General features: G+C 47.1%; 1 protein-coding gene across 1 annotated transcript in view; it reads right to left on the bottom strand.

Annotated features, from left to right (window-relative positions):
- The window catches only part of PI4KA (phosphatidylinositol 4-kinase alpha), a 113451-nt gene that overhangs the window by 21755 nt on the left and 73931 nt on the right, over positions 1–17765 (bottom strand). Inside the window, exons 24-32 of the mRNA XM_042909718.1 lie at positions 13941–14011; positions 13733–13857; positions 12462–12543; positions 12154–12237; positions 10844–10933; positions 8591–8710; positions 5446–5538; positions 3856–4012; positions 3497–3624 (exon numbers count right to left, since the gene is read on the bottom strand). Coding sequence (XP_042765652.1) covers positions 3497–3624; positions 3856–4012; positions 5446–5538; positions 8591–8710; positions 10844–10933; positions 12154–12237; positions 12462–12543; positions 13733–13857; positions 13941–14011 — 950 coding nt within the window. The remainder of the gene's footprint in view (positions 1–3496; positions 3625–3855; positions 4013–5445; positions 5539–8590; positions 8711–10843; positions 10934–12153; positions 12238–12461; positions 12544–13732; positions 13858–13940; positions 14012–17765) is intronic.

Below are 17765 nucleotides of genomic sequence, written 5' to 3'. Positions count from 1 at the left end.
AGGGAAGAGCTCTCCCAACCTAAAGCAGGAGCACGCCTGGAGGGCAGGGGCAGTAGGGACCCCAGTGTGCCTATAGCAGGTCAAACAAGGGGAGCAGAGGGGCCTTGCAGATTACAGAAACAAGTGTGCCTTCTACTCTGAGTGGGCATGGGCAGCACTGGCAGGTCTGGGGCATAGGGGGGACCTGACACGACCCATATTTTACTGACTTGCTCTGAGCGCATGTGGAGAAGGCAGAGAGGGCCTGGGTAGAAGCAGGGAGGCCAGGGCCTGCCCTAAGTCCAGGGCAAACGAAGGATACTGGGACCAGGGGGCAGGAGTGGGATGCTGGGAAGTGGTCAGCTTCTGGATATACTTTCAAGGTAAAAAGGTAAATCTGACAGGATTTGCTGAGGGTCATTTGTGGTTAGTGCAAAAAGGGGAGTCAGGGATGGCAGTAAGGACTTTGAGCAGCGGGAAGGACTGTCATTCACAGAGATTTGGAGGCAGATGGGTGGAGGTGAGGGGTTAGTTCATTCGTTTTGAGTCATGAATTTGAGCACCATACCAAGGGATCAGCATTCTTTCCAATCTTAGTGAGATAAGGGCCCCAGACTCTCACAAGGAAGATCTTCATGCTGAGATGAGCCCAACAAGTTCATAGCTCTCTCTCTCCCGTGACTGCAGGAGACATCAGGATTCCATCAGTGACTGTCTCTAAAGTTGGAGTTATGAATGATTTTCGTTTTTTTCATTATGCTCATATCTTCCAACTTCTCTATAATGAACACACATTGCTTTCATAATAGAAAAAATTAAAAACCAGAAGCCAACAATACAAAAGACACTGAAACAAAAGTTAAGTCTGTCCAAGATGTTGCTGGGCCTGGACAACAGGTCCTTGCAGAGGTAGAGACAGGGAATGAGAGGAGATAGATGGACTTCAGTCCCAAGTGAACAGCAAGAATGATCTGGAGGATATAAAAACCATGCCTATCTGGACGGCTGAGGAATCGCAGATGAGAAAGCCACAAAGAACTGATTTACAGAGACTTCACCAGGAAGCAGCAAGCTCCAGCAGCTCGTGGGCCAGTGCTGGGTCTGGACACAAGTGAGTGGACAAGGCCTGCCAAAGGCCAAGATACCTGAAGCCAGCAGAGCTCCTGCTGATAGCAGAGGAAATAGATCAGAGTTTAAAAGATCCCAAATGAAACAGCAATTTGCTTGACATAAAATCCTTTCATGACCCCTCTTCTCTCATTTTGATGGGGGAAGGGGGAAAGGGAGGTGAAATTGGGTAAAAGCAAGAAGAATCCATCCTTTTGGCCAAGACTAACCCCTAGGGGTCAGTGACCTTCATTTTAGTCACCTGACATAAGAAAGACCTATATTCTGGGAAAATAAACAGCAGTGCCCCTCAGTCTCCACTGCTTTTCTTTCCTTAAAAAAAATTTTTTTTAACATTTATTTATTTTTGAGAAACAGAGTGAGACAAAGTGTGAGTGGGGGAGGGGCAGAAAGAGAAGGAGGGGCAGAATCTGAAGCAGGCTCCAGGTTCTGAGCAAATGGTCAGCACAGAGCCTGATGAGGGGCTTGAACCCACGAAATGTGAGATCATGACCTGAGCCGAAGTTGGACGCTCAACTGACTGAGCCACCCAGGTGCCCCTCCACTGCTTTTCTATATACAGAGTCCAGAACAAAACAAAAACATTTAAACACTAAAGAAAAAAAAATCAACAGAAACAAACCCACAGATGACCTTGATACTAGAACAAACCAGATAAAAATTTTAAAATAAATATTACAAATATGACCAAATATTTATAGGTAAAGATGAAAAGACTAGGTGAAGACACAGAGAATCTCAGCAGAGAAATACAAACTATAAAAAAGAAACAAAAATTTTATGGGGCACTTGGGTGGCTTAGTTGATTGACTTTGGCTCAGGTCATGACCTCATGGCTTGTGAGTTTGAGCCTTGCATCAGGCTGCTTGCTGCTGTAAGTGTGGAGCCCGCTTCAGATCCTCTGTCCCCCTCTCTCTTTGCCCCTCCCCCTACTTATGCTCTCCCTCTTAAAGTAAGAGAAGAGCACTCCCAGCCAAAAGCAGGAGCTTCTTTTAGTAAAAAAACAAAAAAAAAAACAAAAAAACAACAAAAAAAACCCCACACACATACAAAAATTCTAGACCTGAGAATTACAATATCTGAAATAAAATATATATAAGATGGCTTAACAACAGGAAAAATAAGGTATTAGAAAATAGCACTAAACTGGAAGACAGACCAATTAAAATGAACCAAAATGAAATGAGAGAGAGATAAAAGTAAAAAGCACTGAAGAGAACATTAATGATCAAGGGACAATATGAAGTCACCAACATATGTGTGTGGAATTGAAATCCCAAAATGAGACGAGAGAATGGAGAAATATTTAAAGAAATACTAAAATTTTCCAAGTTTGATGAAAAAATCTAAATCTCTAAATTTAAGAAGCTCAATAAATCGCAAAGGGATAAATACACAGAAAACCACATACCAAAGTCAAACTATTAAAAATTGAAGATAAAAGGAAACATCCTAAAAGTAACCAAAAGGAAAAACAAAAAACAGGGAACAGAAAAAGAAAATACCCCTTTGACCACTTATCTCAATTCATCTTAAGAAACACAGAGAGGCACCTGGGTGGCTCAGTGGGTTAAGCGTCCAGCTTCAGCTCAGGTCATGATCTCAAGGATGATGGGGTTGAGCCCCGTGTCAGGCTCTGTGCTGACAGTTTAGGGCCTGCTTCAGATTCTATGTCTCCCTCTCTCTCTGTCCCTCCCCTGCTTGCGCGCTCTCTCTCTCTCTCTCAAAAATAAACAAACATTAAAAAAAAAACAATAGAAAAAAAGCTGCCAAATTCCCTGTTAGGAAAATTAATGAGATCTGCAAAAAATACAACAGTTCTTAGGTATTCATCCAATCACCTGAAAGGGTGTGTATCACCTTACCTGGGGGCTTCCTCCAGTAGCAACTTCAGATATGGACACCAGGAAGGCTGCCCCTACCAAAGGTAGCAGGCCAAGAGAAATGTCTTTGTGGACAAATACAAATGCTCCCAATTACATCCCATGTGTTCTACTCTCAGAGAAATGGCTCCCTCTACTGAGATTTTGAAAAACAACAACTTCTGGGCACCACTAGGATCCTTTCAACACACACACATATATATATGTATATAGTATATAGTGTGTGTGTGTGTATGTATGCATACATACATGTATGTATGTATGTGTGTGTGTGTGTGTATATATATATATGTATACATATATACATATACATATGGTCACTGTGGTCTCCATGAAGCCTGGTGGTTAGGCATTAATATCACAATCTTACATACAAGGACACTGAGGCCTCAAAGGGTGAGGGGCTTGCCCAGGGTCTCCAAGCTTGTCAGCCAAGCAGCCAGGCCAAGCTCTCTCCATCTCTGATGAGCCCCACCCTCAGGAGCTGAACACAGCCAGTGTCCTACCGGCACTTCCACTCCATTCTTGCCAGCCAGTAGCCACTCCCAGCAGGCCAGGGCAGTCTCCATGCCATGCTCGTTGAACATCCGGAGGGGACCCCAACACAGATGATGGAGGAGCTGTGGGTCACAATCTGCAACCAAACAAATGCTGTTCAGAAGAAGCTTTGAACAAAGGCTGAATCCTATGCTTGCCTCCCCACATCAACAAGACAGAGCACCAGGTGGGCCAGAGATTGTTTACTTCCAACCCTGGGAAACATCACAGAGATCTCTATTGGGGGAGCTCCAGCTCACTAAAGAAGATGAAGGTAAATACTCATTTCTAAATGAGCCCAGAGTTCCCTAGTGCCTCTGTCTGTTACCTTTGCTGCTGATGAGCATTGCTGTCAGCTTGAACATGGCCTGTGTGTAGTGCTGGGGATTACTGAGATCTAATGCTGTATTCAGCTCCTGGACCATCATTTTGTTCAGGTCAGATATCTGGCCAGTGGCATCTGAGAACCGAATCATTCCATACACCTGCAAGAAGCACACTCGTCAAGAGAATCATACATAATCCAGGCATATGGGCAAGGTGTGACTAGAGTCTCACTCTCTCATACTGGAGCTTGTGGGTACAGACAGTGACAGACTTGTTTCAACAATGCTACCACTGCTCACACCTTTCTAGGGAACTTGTCTTTTAGCACTGTGTGTAGGCATTCCCTTCATTCTAGATGGTCCCTGAGGGCAGAGACCTGGTCTTGTCAATTTCACATTTTAGTAGCAAACTCCAGGTCTGAACCATGATAGGGCTGCATGAACGTGGGCTGAATGAATACAATTAGTGACTCAACCAAGAGCATCCTTACTATTTTTAAAGTTGTACATCATCCCCCCCCCAAAAAAAAAGTATGCTGCTCTCTTATTTATAAGACTTGACTATATAGAAAGAATCTGACTCCTTCCAAAAACCAAACCTACCCCCAACGACAGACTTCCCACCACCACCTAGGTTATCAAAACAGGTGGAACAGGCCCTCAGAGCAATTCCCAGCAATGGAGGATGTAGGGTCAGCGTCAGCCTACTGGAGAGAGGGGCCCACCTGCCCAGGGCCCAGGAAGAGGAAGAGCAACTGCTGGAATGAGGGAGTCGCAGAGTAGGGGGGGGAAGACCCCACTCAAGACTAGGCACCAGTGGACTTGCAGGGACCTCTAAATAATGGCGTAGACTAGCGTCTGTGTTTTTATAGATTCAGAAACTGAGGCCCCAAGTGGTGAAGCAACTTGCTAGGCTGGGCTAAAGTGTGGCGTGGTAGACAAAAGCCCTCATAGTGATCAGATGTGGTTCCTGACCTCACTCTGCCTATGCGACTCTGGCAAGTTACTTCATTTTGAGAACTTCAGTTTCATTATCTGTGAAACTGGAATAATAGTCTGTATACCTTACTAACTGCCCCAGTTAGTACACAGCACTCAATGAATGTTTGCTGCCACTTAAAAAAGAAAAGCCAGAAAGGGGCACTTGGGTGGCTCAGTCCGTTAAGCAGTCGACTCTGGTTTTGGCTCAGGTCATGATCTCACAGTTTGTGGGTTCGAGCCCCACAATGCTGTGCTGACAGTGAAGAGCCTGCTTGGGATTTCCTCTCCTTCCTTCTTTCTCTGCCCCTCCTCGACCTGCTCTCTCTCAAAATAAATACATAAACTTAAAAAAAAAAAAAAAAAAAAGAAAGAAAAGCCAGAAAAATAGAAAGCTTCAGCATGGCCAGAGTATATGTACATGAGGTCATCCCTTTGCAGAGGTGGTAGGTGGTAGTCATAAATGCTGCTGACTGGGCTGGTGAGTCCCAGGGCCCCATGGCTTCAAGTCCACATAAAATGAGTAAGTTCCAGAACCTGAGCTCGTTTTCCACTGGGAGGTGACTGGCAGTAGAGTGAGAGGAGACTTTGAAAGCCTGCGTCAGGATACGTACCTCGCCTGCATAGCGGTTGCGTAGATTCAGGGATGCCATGAAATTGGAATAATCTTTCTTCACACAGGCTGGGCGCTCTGTTAGCTGAGTTGCCTACAGAGAAATATCAAGAATTATTTCAGACCATTACCACATGTTTTCTTTGTGTTCACTATGGCTAAGCTTAAGTCCAATTAAGAAGTGAAGTTCAGATCCAGAGGTTATTAAAAATCTTCTATGCTGACAAGCTAATAAAATGAAATACTTTAAAATTTTTTTTTAACATTTATTCATTTTTGAAAGAGAGAGACAGAGCATGAGTGGGGGAAGGACAGAGAAGAGAGGAAGACACAGAATTTGAAGCAGGCTCCAGGCTGTCAGTTTTCAGCACAGAGCCCGACACAGGGCTTGAACCCACGAACCACGAGACCATGACCTGAGCCGAAGTTAGATGCTTATCCAACTTAGCCCACCCAGGCACCTCAAAAAGAAATACTTTAGAACACCTTCCAGTCTGATAAGAACCAAGGAAAAAGAATTTAAAAACATTTTTAGGATGAAAAATTTTCTCTGGAAAGCAGCTTGTGATAGAACTTCACTTTGCCACCCTGACTGCTTTCATCCCAGTGGTGAACAGGTCTTTTGCAAGAGAAATAATCATCAGATCATTATGAAAATCATCATAATCTGCAATGAAAATGCTGTGAAGTTAGTGCTCCCGGACTGTCTCCTCTGTGGGTGCGTGCTGGTGTGACTTGAAGATGGTGAATGGTGAAGTTGAGAGCATAGTGACAGTGAGCAGAAGCCAGCAGGGGCTTGGAGATACCCAATAGCTGCCAACAGTCTAAGAGCAGAAGACAAAAGGGGCGCACTCTGAGTACAATGGCAGCCCACAGGATGGGGAAAATATTTTCAGACCCCCCTTCACTTCCTCTGCTTCAGCTGCACCTCCCACCACTCGGGGTCCTGATGACTGCTCTCTCTTACCCTGGCTGGTCACTGCTACCATGCTCCTCACTGCCCTTCCCAACATCACTGAAGACTAAGAACATGCACTGAAGATGACCTTTCACCCCTTTAGCGCCTTTTACTATAAACCAACAAAACCTATCCACTTCTTGACATTCAGGTCCCACTGGGGAAAATGAATCTCTCAATAGTTGAAGTTTGAGGGATTATTTTTTGGAGGGAGCAGGCAGGTAGGGAGAAAGAGGGTCAAGAAAAGAAAATATGAAATTTGGGAAAACATAAGCAAGAACAAAAATACATGATTTTCTCATAAAATTATTAAGCTGGTCTATTTTGCAAAAGGTCATGTAACACTACTTTACATTTTTTGGAGACAGTGTGGCCTATGGCATCAAGCAGGCCTACACTGGAACCTGGCTCTGCCACCAACCAGCTATGACGCCCTAGGGAGGCCACTTGCTGTCCCTTAGCCTGAATATACTCCCCTGCAAAAATGCGGAAAACAATGGCCTTCTCACCAGGGATTCCGTGATATCTGCGCAGCCCCCAGACAGCAAATGGCCTGCACTGCAGCCTACCTCCCTCCCTGGTAGAACTACTCCAACTGTTTCGGCTCAGACGTCTGGTGCAGTGTGATGGGGAGGGCAGCCCTACAGGAGTTTTCTGACAGTCTCTATGCAGCAAGAGCCACTGGCCTGAGACCATGCTTCTCAAACACCCCCTAGGAGCTGCTCTTCCCTGAATGCTATGGGGAGATGTCACTCTGGTGGCCAGCAGGCTCCTGTGCTTTTCATGGAGCAGGGGCAGGTTGGCCAGGATCTCCATTACAACCAACAATCAGAACACACAATACATATATCCTTTCCTCCTCAGCAATAGAAAAGGGAAAACCACACCTAAATCTCTTTTTCTACAAAAAAAAGATTTAAATCTTTTAGGAAAAACTGACCTCTTACAAGCTAGCCTAGAAGAGGACAAGGAGTTGTCAAAGGCATTCTAAGGCATTCCCACTTCTGGCCTCTGCTTGTGTCCTCAGAGTGGTGGAGACCCAGCTCAGGGAGCTGATCTTACGCCGCTGGGCCTGGCCTGTGAGCACAGGGTGTGCTGGTGACACTGGTATCTTCAGAGAACATGGAGTGACCTCTGTGAGAGCTCTGAGGATGACACGGGCTGTGAGAAGACACTGGCTACCTGTGGCACTGCCCCAGCCTCCACAAGGAGGCTGAGAGCCCCCAGCCCGCCTAATGGGCTCCTCCCTTCCTGCTTAGACTTGTGGCCATGGTGAGAAGTGGCAGCGCCATCCTCCCTCCTCTGCACCCCCACCCTATCATGTCAAAGACATGATAAAAGACAGGCAGCAGCCTCTCCACCTCTCCACCCCGAGAGAGAGAGTTAAGAGGCACAGAGTTAAGAAGCCCATAGCCACACTTGCTTGAGACAGACATCATGGTAGGCCCTAAGGCTGGGAGACACCAACATGCAACACCGCCAGTCAGATCACCTGCTGTCAATCTGCTACTTTGATCCGAAACTCTGATTTAACTAAGAAAGCACTACTTCACGGACGTGCTGCCCTCTAAAGTGATCTTCAGTGGAACAAGACCAAGTTGAAGATGTGTGTGCCAGTATGCTTTGGCACCTGCTGAAACAGGAAAATCCAGCAAATGTTTCCAATCAACATGACTATAAGATAATGCTGACCTTGTCTCAAAGAGATCAGTTTCCTTCCTTGTGGATACACAGAAATCCAAATCTGATATCATTAATGAATCAAGAAACAGTAAGGATGGGGAGCCTGGGTGGCTCAATTGGTTAAGTGTCCGACTTCGGCTCAGGTCATGATCTCATGGTTTGTGGGTTTGAGCCCTGCGTCGGGCTCTGTGCTGACAGCTCAGAGCCTGGTGCCTGCTTCAAATTCTGTGTCTCTGCCCCTCCCCCACTCATGCTCGGTCTGTCTCTCAAAAATAAATAATATTGAAAAAAAAAAGAAAAGAAAGAAAGAAACACAGTAAGGAAATGCCTGTTCTACTAACCTACTCTCTCTGAACCTGAGTATCTTACATGGGATTCCAATCTGCCTACTGCTAGCATGGCCGCATATATCAGAAAAAGCTACATATCAGCTTTGGTCTTGCCCCTCATATTGTGGCTCCCATTGCTGAAGGAGACTCCTGTTCCTCAGGAGGCACACACATACCCCGAGAGTGGTGTTCTGCTTGTTGTAGCCGGCAAAGTGAAGGATGCTTTCGGTGGCCATGGCCAGCCCCGTGTGCTGGGACAGTCCTGACACCCAGTTCTGATGTTTGTTCAGATATTCCTGAAGTCAGAAAAAAAAAAAGGCTGTTTTACTTTAAAGGTAAGAATAATACTTTATAAAATAAAGTGTGAGGTAGTAGAGCAAACATTGGTTCCAATGTTGGGTCCATCCCTTGCTGTGGGACCTTCAATAAATTAAAGCCCCCCCTTCCCCAACTGACTCTTGCTCATGTGTGAACGAGGACGATTTCCCCAGAGTGGCAGGCACACAGTAAATGTGACAGGACTGTTTATTCTTTGGACACATCCTTGCTGAGAATCTGCCACCTGCCAAGTCCTGTGCTAGATACCTGGAAAACAGTTGTAGAGTTCTAGTCCCACTGTCAACACGCAGGCAGTTGTACTGCTTGCCTGAGCAGCCCTGCTGTGAAGGAGCGACCCAACAAACAGCTGGAAGGCAGAGTAAGGGCCAGAATCTGCCTGGCCAACTAGTGGAAGGGGACACCTGGCAGAGCGTGGAGATGTGAGAAGGGCTTCTGCTCTGGGGACCATCAAGGGTCAGGGGTTAGCACTGCAGGAGCAACAAGTACAAGGGCTAGATGGCAGGCAGCCAGCCTGGGCCAGAGATGGGCCAGGCCTGAAAGGCCTTGTGTGCCAGGTGGAGTTTAGAGTGAGGCACAGGACTCCCCTCAGGAAAGTGCATGTGAGCACTGAGTTACAAAACTGTGCCAGTGGTTTTGGAGGGTTTATGGAGCCCCAGAAACCCAACCATGGACCCCGTGGCGATGGGGAGTGGCTAATGAGCAAAGGTAGCAGATTTGCTATTGACACAGGCCCAGCATGGTGGATGACTCAGGACAGGCTACAGTGACGTGTCCAGGCGGGTCGGGGACACTAAGGGTAGGCAGTGAGGGCCTGACAGGAGGTGGGGTAGGGTTCAGACAGACTAGATGTCCAGGGGAAGGGAAACAGAGCCTGGGGCAACACCAAAGGGAGGCCTGGTAGAAGTACCAAGACCAATTCAAGCCTCAAGCTTGTTCATTTTCCACTCCTTTCTTGGGCCATGGTTGAAGAAATAAACAGCTCTCCCAATTAAGGCCTTTTTTTTTTTTTTTTTTTTTCCTTAATGAACCCTTTTAGGAATGAAAGGGGCTTCCCCTGTTTAGAGCTCAGCCTTGGGAGCTGACGCCCCTTTCCTCCATGTGAACCAAAAGAAAAGTCAGTTCCCAAAAAGGAACAGTTTGAAAAAGTACCACAGTCTGAAGAATACTAGTGTATCCACTAGACAGTGACAGCTGTCAAGCTATAGGCATGGCCTAGTTACCAGGCCCATTGCTGTCCAGCTTAGCTGCTGAGTGCCTGACAGAGGCTCCATTTTTTTCATTTCCCCAATTGCTCTAACCTCACCACTCCTACATCTTTGTGGAAGGAAGAACTTTAAGGCAACACAAGGCACCACCCATGGGTTCTTGCAAAATGTGTTTCCAAACAGCCTCCAAGCTGCTCGGTCCTTCCTGGATTCTGAACACAGAAACACTTTAGAACTAGCTTTATCTTAACAAATGTTGCTGAGGTCAACTTCACATGCTCCTCTAGATGCACCTTCTCTTTATTAAGCCAGATTTCTTCTAGTGGGATTTTTCTTCTTTAATCCCTTTTCAGGTGACTTTTTCCTCTCATGAATTGTGGTATTTTTGGTCCATCTCTGCTTGACCAGAATAATGGCTCACTTTGTAGTCATTTGTGTTCACACGTCAGCACTTTGGTCTGCAAAGGCTCATGTGCAACTCCACATACAGCCTGGATAGGGCTCTAATGGGACAGCAGCCTCACTCCAGCTCCGGCATTCGGCAGAGGTGCTGCTACTAGACTGGCAGGCCTCCTCACTCGCGCCCGGCCTGCCACACACCTGGCACCTACCTGGTGTGAGTGGTCAGTTCCCCGGGTCTGCCTGCCCACAGATCCCATCACACCTGCCCCGCTCACCCACAACCAGTACCCTTACCCCACAAGGTGTTCCTAACAAATAGCAGCCTCTGAGGTCTCTGTTATTCCCAGACACTAGGCTAATGTTTTTGGTCTCTGTTTATGCACATTAGCGCTGTTTCTATTTTGAGTTCACAGTCTATGAAAGTTCTCTGGATCACTGGAAGGAGCTTAACAAAATTGCTTTTTGGTGATTTCAAGAAAGTACCTGTAAGTGGGACTTGGTGACCGTAGGTGCCCACTTCATTGCCTCCTGTAGGATCATTCCACAGCGCGCCGCGAAGTCCTTCACGATGCTCTGGAAGAGGGTGTGATCAAGCCGAGGTCAGTGTATCTGGGCTGTCAGAGGATGTCAGCTACAAACTGTATTTAGTTACTTTTGAGGGCTGAAGTCATACCCCTAAAATGCATGTGTTGAAGCCCTAGCCCCCACTACCTCAGAATGTGACTGTATTTGAAGATGGTGCCTTTAAAGAGGTAATTAAGGTAAAATGGTATCATATGAGTGGACCCTAATCCAATCTGACTGTGTCCTCGTAAGAGAAGATTAGGACACAGGCACAGAGGGAAGACATGTGAGGACACAAGAACACGACAACCATCTAAAAGCCAAGGAGAGAGGTGTCTGAAGAAACAACCCCGCCAACACCCTGACCTCAGATCTCCAGCCCCCAGCACTGTGAGAAAATAAATTTCTGTTATTTAAGCCACTCAGTCTGTGGTACGTAATCATGGCAGCCCTAGCGAATGATTAGAGTGACTATGTTCTAACACTGAGCCTTGGGGTATAGGGCACAGACATCCTGGTCTGTGGTCCTGGTGTAAGGCTGGGCGGCAGGGCCTACACTAACAGTGCCTCACACGGCCACTGGGCAACATATGTCCTGAGTCATTAACTGAAGGAGAACGTAGGCCATGGCAGGTAAGAACCAGTGCAGGGGCCTCGTCACCGTGTGGGGAACTCCCTGCCCACAGCTGGAGGCCCAGAGGTTGGGACATGACCTGGCCCTAGGTCTGAGCTGTGGTCTGAGCTGAGCTTCAGTCAGCCACCATGAGGGCTCTGAGTCAGACCTCGCACAGCACAGCCTCCTTATCCGGAGCTACTTACTCCATCTATTTCCCACAGCACCACAAAAGGCGAAGTCGTTCCTCACTACCACAATGACAGGTAGTCTGCACACCTCACAGCAGTGAAGTTCATCTGACAGTCATACTTGCTCAGGCAGCTTTGAGAAGCTATAAACTGACAGGCAGCAGAAAACCTCTTTGGCAGCTGAACTAAGAAAGGGCTTAGAGTCAACACGGCTGTGGGGCAGGAGGAAGCTTAGTAGACAGTCCCAGCTGGGAGTGAGTCAGCACCCCACTCATATTGTGAGACTTTCTCTCCTGCGGGCTGGGAGAGAACGCTCACACCTTAAACTTCTGGGGACTGAATGACACAGTGTGTGCAATGTGCCAGCCCTGACACTAGAGAAGGCAATGAAAATGGCTGTTAATTAGGAGACGGCTGCCACCTACCTCTCGGGCTTCACAGGTGTCTGGAACAGTGATCCGATAGGGGGCGTCAGGAATGTCGTAGTAAGGCTGGTCCTTGTGAATGTCCTGAAAACAACCAAGCTCCCTTTTCCAAACCGCCTTCCCTGGGTGCCTCTGCTCATGCTGGGCAGCGGTGTTTGCCTCCATTCCCCACACCTGTCCGGTCTGTGACAGGCTTCCAAACTTACTGCAGCTCATTGGTAAAGGCCAGGACGGGATCTGGCTTCCCCACCCCCAATTTGGCCACTTGCAGCATAAATCAGGCTCTGGTATATGGCAGGGACACTCACAGCGCTCAATGACAGTGACAGGGTCTGGAGGATGTCCAGCATGGTCTTCAGCACTGTCCCGCTCCAGAGCAAGTGGGGAAACCTGCACAGACAGCCATATCTCAGGGTCCAGGAGACAAATCTTCAAGGAATCTGAGTTCCTTAAAGTGCTGCCTCGAGGGGTGGGGCAGGGTGGGGTAAAAGCCCTACCTCCTGCTGCCCAGCTGGCGGTTGGAGGAGGTCAGGAGGTCTCCCAGGCAGGGCACTCTGTCAGAAACACCCCCTAGGCACTTGCCAGTCCCACTCTTCAGAGCCTAGATGTGGCCTCACGTGACCTGCTCTCAACCTAACACTGATACTGGCTGGGACATGCTCCCTCACTCCCCAAAGTGATCCTCCTTGTTTTTGACCAGGGGTCCCCAATATTTTCACATGATGGCAAAATAGAAAATGGCCATATTTGCATGACACTCTAGCTCAAAGAGAAGAAGCTGCTCCTGGATGTGGTGGCCAGGGTGAGGGGAGCAGACTCTGTATAGCTGTGACTCATCATGGCCCTCTGCTTAGGAGGTCCAGCTCAGACACATGTCATACACGTGCTAGACTTGCTTTCTGGCCCTGCCTAGACCAGGCGCACAGCACCTGCAGCAGGCTCCAGAACTCCTGGACGCTTGCATGGAGCTGAGGGCAGGCCCAGCATGGCTGTTTGCTGCCTCTGGCCTTTACATTGCAGACAGGCTGGTCCAGCCCACCTTTGAGGGTTCTCGTCCATGTGGGGGCATGTCCCTTGAAAGTCTGCTTTGGCTCCCAGCACAGAGAGCCTGGAGTGGAAAAAGGTCTGTGTGGGCTCTCCTTCCTCTCTGAGGAGCCTGGAAGACACTGATTCTACCAGGGACCTCTGGCTGGGCTCTGGGGTAGGAGATATCACTTAGGATGGCTGTGAGCTTCCCAGAGTGAGCCCAGAGAGGCCCTGTGGCAGGGGAGGGTGGGATGCAGAGACACAGAGACATAACACCCCTTGTCAGGAGCTGCACTGTAAGTAACATCAATAGCTCAGAGTAAGTAGAGGTTTCAGGACCAAACTTCAGACCCTGCAGCAAATTCCATGACATTCTGAGGGAGGCCGCATTGCCATTTGAGAGTTTAAATTCTGACTCCAATTTTGCTGCATTGATAATGTAAGGACGGTTCTTCCCTGATTCTAAACCTAGAGGCGCGCGCACACATGAGGGCACACACACACACACACACACACACACACACACACAGCATTAGAAGGAAAATGAGCTTACTTATCCACTAGACCAGACAGATACTTGTCTGCCACCCTCCGTATCCTCTTGTGAATGTGGTTGAAGTTCACCAGGAGAAACTGCGCATGCCGCTCCAGCTCTTCCTCATTTTCCTTGGTCTTAGCCTGGAGATTCAGAAGAGACAGGTACAATAGGCGCCCTCCACATGCTTCCAGCAGACACACGCTCGCGCTCTGACAAGGCTTACTTTATCTGCCATCATGTTTAGGAAGGCATCAAATACTTTGTCTGCGACGGCAATCACACACTGCATCATCCCTGAAATGAGGAGGGAGTTTCCATGGGTCAGAAGCATCAAGAGAAAGAGACCAATCCCGGCTACTTTCAAACATAGTGTTTAGAAATGATTTTGGATTACAGACAAATGGCAGACAGAGCACACAGTTCCCACATACCCTGGACCCAGTTTCTCCTGATATTAGCAGCTCAACTTGTCAAAACTAAGAAGTCGACACTGATATACCGTTAGCTCAACTTCAGGCTTTATTTGGATTTCCTGTTTTCCCACTAATGTCCCTTTTCTGTCCCAGGATCTAATGAAGATGCCATGTGGCATTACCCATCAGGTCTCCTTTGTCTCACACAATCTGTGCTGATTCCTTGGTCTGTTCTTGCCTTTCATGAACCTGACACTTCTGAAGAGCACAGGCATTTTGTAGGATGTCCCTCAATTTAGGTGTGTCTGATGTTTGCCTGTGATTAGACTAAGGTTACAGGCTTTTAGGAAAATCCCACAGAGGTGAAGTGGTTTTGTTGCATAGTAGCAGGAGTGTGTGAAATCAGTATCTCCTACCACTGGGGAGGATGACCTTGATCGCTTGGGTACAGTGGTGTCTGCCAAGTTTCCCCCTGTCCAGTTACTACTTTTCTCTTTCCATGCTCTACTCTTCAGAAGGGAGTCACTGAGTCCAGCCCACACTCAGGGAGGGGAATTAAGCAGCAGCTCCTGAAGAGAATGTAGGCATAAGAAAAACCCCCACAGTAACTGGAAAATACCCTGGGTAAGATACTTAAATGTGTTGATTTTTTTCTTTTTTTGTATTAAGTAGGCTCCACACCCAGTGTGGAGTTCAATGCAGGGCTTGAACTCACAACCCTGAGATCAAGACATGAGCTGAGATCAAGAGTCAGATGCTTAACCGACTGAGCCATCCAGGTGCCCCTGGGGAAGATACTTTGAGGTCATGCAGACATCTCATTTCTCTTCAAGATTTTGCCCACATTTTAGTATCTGTCAGTGGGATGTGCTTGCAGAAGGCACTCTGGCTCTCACTAGGATTTTGTTTTCTTCATTTTTTCTACTTTTAGTAATTGGGATTCTGTAAGGAAGTTCTGTCCCTCTTTCCCCATGTTTGATGTATTCAATCATCTAATCAGTATAGACTCATAGATATTTATTTCAGTCACTGGGTCATAATCCAATACTGTCATTATTTGCTGCCCAAATTGTTCCAGCTTTGGCCATTGAGAACTCTTTCGGGGAGACTCAAGTCCTTGTGACATGCCCACATCCCTTTTCTTTTCTTCTTCCTTTCCCTTTTTTTCCTTTCACAGGACCTTCCTTTCTGGCACTACAAGGTGTCCCAGGCTCATCTTGTATTTTCCCTGCCCCAATTCTCTGTAGAATCAACCTTTTTTTCCTTGGACACTTGGTTCCTTTTAATGCAGAATGGTATTTAGAAAGCAAGATCTGAGCACTGGATGTGCTTGTTGCCACCAGAGTACAAAGCAGATTTTTTTTCAAGTTTATTTATTTTGTGAGAGAGCGAGTGAGTGGGGTAGGGGCAGAGAGAGAGGGAGAGACAGAGAATCCCAAGAAGGCTGCACACTGTCAGTGCACAGAGCCCAGTGAGGGGCTTGAACTCATGAACCGTGAGATCATGACCAGAGCTAAAATCAAGAGTCAGATACTTAACTGACTGATCCACCCAGGCGCCCCTACAAGGCAGATTTTAAAAAGCAACAGTACAGCACAAGCATCACAGTGCTGATGTAATAAAGTGCTGCTTGCCCACCAGTGCTGTCCCACTTATCCAGTGTCCTTTTTTTTTTTTTTAAAGATTTTATTTGGGGGTGGCACAGTTGGTTAAGCATCTGACTCCTGATCTCAGCTCAGGTCATGACCTTACAGTTTGTGAGTTTGAGCCCTCCATTGGGCTCTGCACTGATGGCATGGAGCCTACCTGGGATTTTGTCTCTCTTTCTCTCTGCCCCTCTCACTTGTGCGCACATTCTCTCTCAAAGTAAATAAACTTAAAAAAAGTTTTCTTTAAGATTTTTTAAAAAGTCATCTCTACACCCAATGTGGGGCTTGAACTTACAGACCCTAGATCAAGAGTGGCATGCTCTACCAAGTGCGCCAGCCAGGAGCCCCATCCAGTGCCTTTAGGCTGGCTAAATGACAGAGCTGTAAGGTCAGCAGGGCAGAGAGATAAGGAGGTGCTGCACCTCTGTGCCCCAGGCAAAGCACAGAGCCGGAAACACAAAGATGCATCGCATATGTGTTTTTTATGAGGATAAATGGGCCCCCAAAGCTCTCAGACATGGAAAATGATTAGTGTGACGTGGACAGATGCCCAAACAGGGAGAGGCTACTTTCTCAGAAGTTGGGTTGGTGGATGAAATCTTGTTTGGAGGGGTGTGTTTAGTGTAGTATCTTTTCATATAGCTCTAAGGAAACTGAAACTGTAAGTTTCTAATAAAAAACAATCAGATAGTAGTGGTCAGATGTCAGTCATCAACGCCCAGTAGCCTCTCTGGAGATTTTTACTTAAAAACAGCCACTTTGCTTTTTGCACTTTCCTTTTACACTTTAGCTTGGGACTACCTCGGTCTTAGTCTGCACTGACTGACTAGGCAGCTGGCAGGCTGCATTCCAAGAACACATGGAGGCTGGGCTCACACCTGCACAGAGGAGGTGCCAGCCCTCCCCTTCGCAGGCTGCTAGATGCTTCTTATAACCTCCTTCCTGCTTGGTTCTGAAAACTCATGAGTAACACATCTCCATAGACATGTCCTTCCCACCTCTCATGTTTTAGGAGAGAAAAGGAAGAGGAAAGTACACTCAGTAAATATACATTTATTGGCTTAACCTAAGTGCCATACTCAGAACAAAAACAAATAACCCATTTGGAAATCATGTGGAAGAGTATGGTGTACTGTGAAAATTAAAAAGTGTCCATAAGGTGCACATCAGTTCCCAGTGCAATTATGACAAAGTAACAGAAAAAACAGACCTTAGGAGAGAGAGGATGACATTTAGCTTTAGAAAGGTATCTTATTCTGTCTATAGATACTCTCAATAGGAGGCTGGCAAAATGTGGTAGGTTCTTAGGCCCCTTTGGGCTAGTAATCTCAATTTTTTTGTTGCCTACCTTCCCTCCTAGAGCCAAAGAAGCTCAGGGTGACCCAACTGTCTAGCACAAAACAACTGTTATATAAACAATGGGCATCTGGGTGGCTTGGTCGGTTTGGCCTCTGACTCTTGGTTTTAGCTCAGATCATGACATCACAGTTTGTGAGTTTGAGCCCCATGGAGGACTCTGCACTGGCAGTGTGAAGCCAGCTTGGGATTTTCTGTCTCCTTCTCTTTGTGCCCCTTTCCTGCTTTCTTTCTCAAAAATAAATAAATAAACATTAAAAAACAAAACAATGGGTGGATGGACAAGGGAAACAAATCAATGAACAGCTCAGTCAGTGGTTAACAGTGTCTCTACTATACTCTCAAGTGGTCCTTGGGCATGTGTGTGGGACTCTCTGAATGTGGGGCTTCCTCTTCCTGTGTCTACACCCTGGTGGGAGGGGTTTCCTACCTTACAAAATTGCTTGCCTGCACCTCCCACCATGGCCTCTAAAGAGCTCCTCCTCCTCTAATCCTTCCCCCTACTGCCAGCAGGGGGAGCTTCCAGAACCCATACACTACTTCCTTGCCTACTCCACAAAAATAAATAAACACACCTAATTTCCTGACTGTCATGTAGGAGTGATGTGATAAGGGTTCTATAAAGGACTT

This window comes from Panthera leo, chromosome D3 (assembly GCF_018350215.1).
Source record: "Panthera leo isolate Ple1 chromosome D3, P.leo_Ple1_pat1.1, whole genome shotgun sequence".
Taxonomy (NCBI): Eukaryota; Metazoa; Chordata; class Mammalia; order Carnivora; family Felidae; genus Panthera; species Panthera leo.
Note: the sequence above shows the minus strand (reverse complement) of the source record. Positions and strands in the feature narration are given on the sequence as shown.